We start from the raw sequence: 9,418 nt of genomic DNA on the forward strand, positions 1-9,418 counted from the left end.
AATAACACAGAAATACGAGCCTTAGGTCATTAATATGGTCAAATCTGTAAACTATAATTTCGAAAACAAGACGTTTATTTTCAGTGAAATACGGAACTGTTCCGTATTTTATCTAACGGGTGGCATCCATCAGTCTAAATAGTCCTGTTACATTGCACAACCTTCAATATTATGTCATAATTACGTAAAATTCTGGCAAATTAGTTCGCAATGAGCCAGGCGGCCCAAACTGTTGCATATACTCTGACTCTGCGTGCAATGAACGCCAGAGAAGTGACAATTTCACCTGGTTAATATTGCCTGCTAACCTGGATTTCTTTTAGCTAAATATGCAGGTTTAAAAATATATATAGTTCTGTGTACTGATTTTAAGAAAGGCATTGGTGTTTATGGTTAGGTACATGGAGCATCGACAGTCCTTTTTCAGCGAATGCGCACAGCATCTATTATATGCAACGCAGGACACGCTAGATAAACTAGTAATATCAACCATGTGTAGTTATAACTAGTGATTATGATTGATTGTTTTTATGGAGATGTTTAATGCTAGCTAGCAACTTACCTTGGCTTCTTACTGCAATCTCGTAACAGGCGGGCTCCTCGTGAGGCAGGTGGTTAGAGCGTTGGACTAGTTAACCGTAAGGTTGCAAGATTGAATCCCTGAGCTGACAAGGTAAAGATCGGTCATTCTGCCCCTGAACAAGGCAGTTAACCCACCGTTCCTAGGCAGTCATTGAAAATAAGAATGTGTTAACTGACTTGCCTGGTTAAATAATGATTAAATAAAACAGTAAAAAAAAAAAAAAGATTAAAAAAAAGGGTAAATCTGCATCCAACATGACCGTTTGTTATGAAAAAATGAAAATCGGCCATTCCGATTAATCGGTAGACCTCTAGACTGAAGCGTGCAATTGAGCGTTTCTTTTTTTATTCTATGCAAGTCACCTATGATATTACTATTCCTTTGTTGCATGCATCTGTAGCTCCTCAACATCATTCTCTGTAAAACCAGCAGAATGACAGCAGAATCTGAACCAAAAGGAAAATAATACAACAAAAAGAAAACAGAATAGGACAAACCTGACCCCACCCTGCTCAGGAAACAGTGTGATTGACGCCACCCGGACAGACACATTGGTCCCCAAACACACAGTGCACAGCACAGGCCCACACCTGTGCATGCATGCATGCATGCAGTGCACGCGCACACACACACACACATCATGTTTTGATAACATGAAGAATGAGCTTGAACCCTTGGCAAAATCATTTTGCAAAAAGGAACAGTCATCATTTGTGTGCTACATGCTGCGCAATACTTATGACAACACTGAAACAGAACACTGCAACCCCTGAGAGACCAGCTGTTAATCTAGAACAGCACGGCCTGGATTGGAATGCCCTGCCACTGCTTTAGATCCATGGGAGAACAGAGGGTCTAAACTGTGCATCCTCTGGACTCACAACACAAAAACAGTAGTACACATACAACCCAAGTCCATCCAGAGCTAGGCCTAGTCAACATCCTGCAACCACAGCCTTGGAAGACAATACGATAATTAAAGTAAAACTATGAAAAGCTTGCCCTACCCGCTAACACCGACCTGTGCTAGCCAAGGCACAATGTAAACAGACAATCATGTAATGATGGCCTGAATAACCTTCCTTCCTGAATCACATGGTGGCATGACACACAACCAGTCTTTTTCATGCATGCACAAACAGGTGCAGCAGCAGTTTGAGAGAGAGACAGATAGGGGTAAAGAGAGAGAGAGACAAGAAAGAAAGAAATAGCGAGAGTGAGATGGTGAGAGAAAATTCAAAAAATACCAAGTGTCAGCCAAAGTGTATGAGTGCTAGCCTGGGGGGTTCCAGTGTGTTGCATTAATGAGTTCTAGCCACAGGTTCCTCATGCTTCGGGCCATGAGGCTACTATCCTCTCCTCTACGCAGGACTACACCACATCCTGAAATCCCTGGAATGCATGCGAGAGTGCCTGAAAGTTACTTGCCCAGCCAGAGGACCAAATAACAAGAAAGCTCTGACAAAAGATCTGTCCTGTTCCTCCTTGCAATGGTTGGCATGAGAAGTTAGTGAGTGCTGTGCATGCATTTTTAAACATGTTTGCAAATCATCTTGTCTTACACAGTCAGGGACAGGGGTGACCTTAACTCAAACAGGCAGACAGTGTTGCACAATCATGTTCCTTGTTGTTTGTTTGTCTCTCTCCCTCTATGTTCTGCACATGCCGGACAGAGAAGGGGTTGCATCCCAAAGGGCACCCTATTCCCTACATAGTGCACTACTTTTGAACAGGACCTAAAGGGAATCGGGTGACATTTCCCCATTTGGGATGCAGCCAAGGACTCTAGAGGGGGGAGGAGAGGGCAGCTTTGTTGGAACTTGGAACTCTACTATTGACAATATGACATCATTGCTATAATATTCAAGCCCAAAGCAATCCCAGTTCCAGCCTTTGAGGTTTTCCCCTCTTTTCCAGAAAAACATTGGTCAAAACCAGAGGGCCCTCCAGTAAGTGCCTTGCCTGCAGGGCATGTTTATGTCTTAGTCCAAAATGTCACCCTATTCCCTATATAATGCACTGCTTTTGACCAGAGTAGTGCACTATAAGGGTAATAGGGAGCAATGTGGGATGCAGCAAATGAGTTAGGACAAAAATACAATGAGCCTGCAGTGCACAAACTGATTCCTGGAAGAGAGGAACTTCAAGTTCCCCAGTCCCCACCCATACGCTGCAGCTGCATAACCATGAGCAGGGTAAGTATACCTATTAATCCCACCAAAATCTGAGTTGACATTTCTTACAAAAATGAGAGCAGTATGTTAGAAAAGTGGATATAAAATGAAAGATTAATCTCATGTTTTAATGAGAAAAATATTTAAATCTCTTGAAGTTATGACTTTACTTACGTGTTTTAATAAATGTGAGAGAAGTCTGGACTGGGCTTAATGGGTACCGACTGTATGCCTTAAACCCATGGGTATTCCAAATAAGCCCACCTCTTAAACAATCAATGTTAAATACTTAAACTGACACTTCTTATATAAAATGACATTATATGAATCACCCCTAAAATAAAATGATCATTGCTATTCATCATGAAAGTAGCACTTAAAACAGGGGGTGTCCAATTGTATCCACAGAGAACAAAGTGGACTTGGGCTTTCGTTCTTGCTGGCCAGTACACGCCTGATTCAACTAATCAGACTTCAATCAAGACATTAGTCGAATCAGGTGTGTTATTGCTTAGAACACAAACCTGCACCCACACTGGCCCTCTGTGTATAAGAAGCCATGCAACAAAGACCAGAACACAACTTTTTAGGAATTATCTGAAAGCTAATTGACATTTGCAGTACTGCTATTCTTGTTAATTAGTACAACTCACCTTACTAAGGCATATCTGAAGACAGTTTCAATCTCCCACTCTGTGTATTAAATAAAGTACAGGTGGACCAAACAGATTCACCTGGATGAATGAAAGACAGGAGTAGTCCCCCATATTCTTCTTCGCTCTCATTTGTTTGCATTTTTATCCACCACCTGTAGGTTTTTATATATATTGCACTTCTACTTTCTTCTCCAACACTTTGTTTTTGCATTATTCAAACCAAATTGAGCAGGTTTCATTATTTATTTGAGGCTAAATTGATTTTATTGATGTATTATATTAAATTAAAATAAAATAAGTGTCATTATTACAAATACATTTTGATTTAATTTAAAAAACGTCAGATTAAATCGGTATCGGATTTTTTGTTCCTCCAATAATCGGCATCATAATCGGTCGACCTCTAATAAAGATACACTAGACTACAATATTATGCAAAGTTAGGATTGATCATATTTAATTATATTGTTTTGTCATTTACATTCTGTATAGTGCGCTACTGTACCCTTTAAGCCCACCTGAGATAAATGTTAAATTTAACAAAAATGTAGGTATAGCAATACAACGTTCATTTAACAGTGAAATTCTCACACTATTCAAAAACCACAATCGAACAAAAGTCTTAAAGATCAAATCAAATTTCTGTTCATCACATGCACCGAATACAACAGGTACACCTTAGTGAAATGCTTACTTTACGAGCCCCTAACCAACAATGCAGTTAAACAATAAAATACAGATTTTAAAAAAGTAACAAGTAATTAAAGAGCAGCAGTAAAATAACAAGATTATATAAAGTGGGGTCACATATTGCAAACAAATTATCTGAACCAGAAACTACACACAAACTCAGCAAAAAAAGAACGGTGCCTTTTTCAGGACTGTCTTTCAAAGAGAATTTGTAAAAATCCCAATAACTTCACAGATCCTCATTGTAAAGGGTTTAAACACCGTTTCCCATGCTTGTTCAATGAACCATCAACCAACAATGAACATGCACCTGTGGAACGGTCATTAAGACACTAACATCTTACAGACAGGAGGCAATTAAGATCACAGTTATGACAACTTTGGACACTAAAGAGGCCTTTCTACAGACTCTGAAAAACACCAAAAGAAAGATGCCCAGAGTCCCTGCTCATCTGCGTGAACGTGCCTTGGGCATGCTGCAAGGAGGCATGAGGACTGCAGATGTGGCCAGGGAAATAAATTTCACTGTCTGTAATGTGAGACGCATAAGACAGCGCTACAGGGAGACAGGACGGACAGCTGATCGTCCTCGCAGTGGAAGACCACGTGTAACACCTGCACAGGATCAGTACATCCGAACATCACACCTGCGGGACAGGTACAGGATGGCAACAACAACTGCCCAAGTTACACCAGGAACGCACAACCCCTCCATCAGTGCTCAGACTGTCCGCAATAGGCTGAGAGGCTGGACTGAGGGCTTGTAGACCTGTTGTAAGGCAGGTCCTCACCAGACATCACTGGCAACAACGTCGCCTACGGGCACGAACCCACCGTTGCTGGACCAGACAGGACTGTCAAAAAGTGCTCTTCACTGACGAGTCACGGTTTTTGTCTCACCAGGGGTGATGGTCGGATTTGCGTTTATCGTCAAAGGAATGAGTGTTACACCAAGGCCTGTACCCTGGAGTAGAGGCTGACCGATTAAAATCGGCATGGCCGATTAATTAGGGCCGAATTTAAGTTCTCATAATCGGTAATATGCCTTTTTGGACGCTGATTATGGTCGATTACATTGAAATCCACGAGGAAACTGTGTGGCAAGCTGACCACCTGTTACGTTAAAATCAATACACAGTAGTATATTTTGTTAAACCTGCATATTTTAGTTAAAATAAATGCATGTTAGCAGGCAATATTAACTAGTGAAACTGTGTCACTTCTCTTGCATTCAGTGCAAGCAGAGTCCAGATATATGCAACAGTTTGGACCTGTTGGATCGGAGGGTGAGGGCTAGGGCCAACTTGCAGGTGCCTTGGTGGAAGAGTAGGGTAACATCTCACTGCAAGAACGGGCAAATCTGGTGCAGTCCATGAGGATGCACTGCAGTACTTAATTCAGCTGGTGGCCACACCAGATACTGACTGTTATTTTAACCCCCCCCCCCCCCAAGTTCAGGGACACATTACCTTTCTGTTAGTCACATGTCTGTAGAACTTCTTCAGTTTATGTCTCAGTTGATGAATCTTATGTTCATACAAATATTTACACATGTTAAGTTTGCTGAAAATGAACAGTTGACAGTGAGAGGAAGTTTATTTTTTTGCTGAGTTTACTTGGGAATTTCTGTGCATCCTTGACAATCACTAATCAATATCTAAGAACAGCACTTTTTTCCCCCTGCTAATCTGCACATCATTATCTTCTCCCTTTTGGGACACCAATATGAGGGTTTATGGTAGGGGGAAAGGTGTTGCAGTAGTCTAGTGTGGGGGAACAACAAGCAAACCTGGGGAGCGTTGTGTTCACGTTGTCCTAAAAAGGGAACAGGACTACGGAATTCAAGCGAACAGAAAGACCACCTCTCGAGATAGTTCGGTTCATGTTGGGGCTCTTTTGAGGAGTCTGAATTATTTTGGAGCGTTCACACCGCACACAAAAAAATACATTTACAAAACACACCGAGTTCACAAAACTTGCCTGAAAGGGACCAAGTGTGAAAACAACCTAATTGCCATGAGCTTGACAAGGAGTGCAATGGAGTTGGAAAGAGCACAAAGAAATGTGGGACCTGGCTCATCTGACAGCAGCAGTACAGTAACTAGATATTTAAGTCTGCTTGTGCTTGCAAATGAGACTTGGATTGAAAACACTGCCAACCAGTATGATCAAAGTGATGACACAGACAATCAAGACCCACACTAAAGCATTGAACACATTTTAGCACTCTGAACATCATTCTATCCATTTAAATTCAGTCCCCCGTGCAGTGTAGGCCAGACACTCTTGCATGCCTCAAGGGAGAGAGACATAACATTGGATTCCAGAGAATCTGTCGCCAGGAGTCAGGGGCAAACAAACCCTATGACTTCGTGTGGGGTCAAAAGAGAAGCACATAGAACAAAAACATTCCACTAAAATCAGCTGGAAGCAATAACTCAGAAGCCGTTTTCTAGTGGAATACAGAGCATACACATTGACTGTACATGCAATCCCTGGCTAACAACAAATGGCATCTGAAAAGCTTAAGGCAGGAAACACGTTAACAACATTCTCTCCCGAACAAAGAGCAGGCATCATTGTATATCCTGCAATACTAATACCTACTAGCTCAAGCTTGGAATTAATATTTTTCCCCCTGGTGATTTGCAATGTTTACATGATCACCACACATACAACAGCAAGCACGAAATTAATGGGTGTGTAATTTAGCATATAATATAAATGTTCAATCAATCGGTGGTCTATTGTAGCTAGTAAGCTAACCATGTTCCACAAAAAGGTTTTGAAACTTCATAAGCGTTGCTAGAACGAGATCATGTTCCAGTGTTGGCAGCACATAGCTATGTGCTTTTCCTACTGTGCTGAGAACAGTCTTGAATTATAGGAAAGCTAAATAATACATTCCAGAACACGAGTAGTTCCCCCATCTTCTCAGTTCAAGTCATAGCTAAAAAACAGCATATCAGCCTAGCCACTGAATTCTTACTTTTTGGGCTGCAAGTACAACACTTTATCATAAAATGCATGCCCCAACAAATATCACTAGTTGTGACGTGGAGCCTAGCGTAGTAAGTTAGCGAACATCCTAGCTAACGTTAACTGGTTAAAGATTGCTACTATAACTAGCTAGCTAACTTTGGCTAACAATTCATGAAAATTATTAAAACATTTCAATTCATGTTTCAAATAGAGTTATATTTAAGTTCGTGCATACCGTACATATAGAAAATGTTTCCACAATCCTGACGAAAGCTAATAGCTACCAAACTTTGCAAGAAAGAGCAATATTAATTTGCAACTGACAAAACCGAATTAACTCAACGACCCGTTAAAGTAACGTTCGCCACATAGCTAGCCTAGCAAGTTGCTAGGTAGCTGCCTTTCGATGTTGCAAATCGAATGCCAAGTCAAAAATAGTTAGTTACCTCTTTCAAAAGGTAAGTATTTCCTCCATCCCTCCAATAATTCCACAACAAATAGAAACACAGTGCAAAGTTATATTTCAGAGAACAGATGTATCTCCCAAAAACGTTGCAACTTTTAACGCTGCAAAAAACATTGCAACTGCACGCAAACCACTATGTGACAGTAGATTGCCTTTAGACGCACAAGCGCGCCAATTGACCCGCGTGGGTTGTCACATTCAGCTCACAAAGTGGCAGCAGGCGAAGCCCCGGCTGTGTAGTTTCTTTTCACGAAGAAGCACTGATTATTCGCCTACCTGCTAGGTTCGCTATTATCCGGAGGCTCCATAGCAGGTCGGGGAATGCTCGGTTCTAGTGGTGCATGGGACCACCCATGACCATGCAAGTTTAATAGTTGTTTGCACGTTTTCCTCTTGCAAAAGCTGGGCGAAAGGTGTCTTTCTGTTAAGATTTTTTTTCGCCTGCAGAATTGGGGCTCGCCCGGGTGTGCGCTGCCGCCATCTTTCCAGTAGTCAGGAGGAGTGCTACGGCAACCCGCACAGTTCTTCCGTTCAGCAGTCAAGTCACACAATGAACAGCGAGACAGATATTTCACCGGATGTGTAAATGGAAGCATCGTTTGGCGTTTCCACTTACTACCAAATATGGTGATGAGAGGAAACCCAGTGGCAGGCAGTGGTAGAAGATTATCAAGGGAAATGGATTTTGACCGATATTCTGCAAATGTCCTGATTGATGAAACATTTGATCTCCATACAGTTTTCTGTTTCCAAAACTAGAATCTGCAACAAACAGAGTGAACTGTGTTTTGTAGACTTTACCCTTTGCCAAAGTTTACAAAAACATTTGTTATCGCATAAACGCACATCACAAAACAGGCGTTCCCTAACGGAATTATGCAAATAAATGCCAGAACACGCTAATAGGATCTCAATAGCTCGTGATCTCCTTGCTTGTTCTACCCACTATCCTTAATTTGCTCCCATTGGAAACGATAGGCTCTGGTCTATCTTGGGTTATTTATAAAAAATCTTTGACAAAGTGGTGACGATGCTTCTTCTTCGAGGTTTAATGGCAGACTACACCCTACTGGTGCATTGTCGCCACCTACTGTACAGTGAAGTAAAACAAAAATTCAATTTCTGGAAAGTAAAAAAAATAAATTCATAGTTCAAATCAAATTGTATTTGTCACATGCTTAGTCAACAAAAGGTGTTGACTGAAATACTTACTTATGGGCCCTTCCCAACAACACAAGCTCAGGTGCCTTTGAGGGCAGAGCATTCATTGACAGTGTTCCTTGTAGTCCCTCCGAGTCCCAAAAAACCGCACTCTCTGTTTGCGCCATGCAGTTGATAACCGAAGCAATAATCTCTACAAAGTCCACCTTCTTAACATTATAGATGGGCTATGTACCTGGCCAAAAGCCAGCAGAATACCACCCTGCATACCACTGCTGGCTTGCTTCTGATGCTAAGCAGGGTTGGTCCTGGTCAGTTCCTGGATGGGAGACCAGATGCTGCTGGAAGTGGTGTTGGAGGGCCAGTAAGGAGGCACTCTTTCCTCTGGTCTAAAATAAATATCCCAATGCCCCAGGACACTGCCCTGTGTAGGGTGCCGTCTTTCGGATGGGACATTAAACGGGTGTCCTGACTCTCTGAGGTCATTAAAGATTCCATGGCACTTATTCTAAGAGTAGGGGTGTTAACCCCGGTGTCCTGGCTAAATTCCCAATCTGGCCCTCAAACCATCATGGTCACCTAATAATCCCCAGTTTACAATTGGCTCATTAATCCCCCTCCTCTCCCCTGTAACTATTCCCCAGGTCGTTGCTGCAAATGAGAACGTGTTCTCAGTCAACTTACCTGGTAAAATAACGGAAAAAAA

The 9,418-nt window shown here is 41.8% G+C and overlaps 1 protein-coding gene across 4 annotated transcripts in view; it reads right to left on the minus strand.

Moving 5' to 3' along the window:
- Nucleotides 1–8,101, minus strand: part of LOC109870569 (mitogen-activated protein kinase kinase kinase 4) — a 77,489-nt gene extending 69,388 nt beyond the window's left edge. For 2 of the 4 annotated variants that reach the window (XM_020461135.2, XM_020461134.2), the window contains exon 1: nucleotides 7,828–8,101. In XM_020461135.2, the coding sequence (XP_020316724.1) occupies nucleotides 7,828–7,859 (32 nt within the window). In that variant the 5' untranslated portion in view covers nucleotides 7,860–8,101. Of the gene's footprint in view, nucleotides 1–7,531; nucleotides 7,697–7,827 lie in introns of those variants that run through there. The other 2 variants (XM_031804756.1, XM_020461136.2) reach the window with 2 other exon arrangements.
- Between the last annotated feature and the right edge of the window lie 1,317 nt (nucleotides 8,102–9,418).

Source organism: Oncorhynchus kisutch, linkage group LG25, assembly GCF_002021735.2.
Source record: "Oncorhynchus kisutch isolate 150728-3 linkage group LG25, Okis_V2, whole genome shotgun sequence".
Taxonomy (NCBI): Eukaryota; Metazoa; Chordata; class Actinopteri; order Salmoniformes; family Salmonidae; genus Oncorhynchus; species Oncorhynchus kisutch.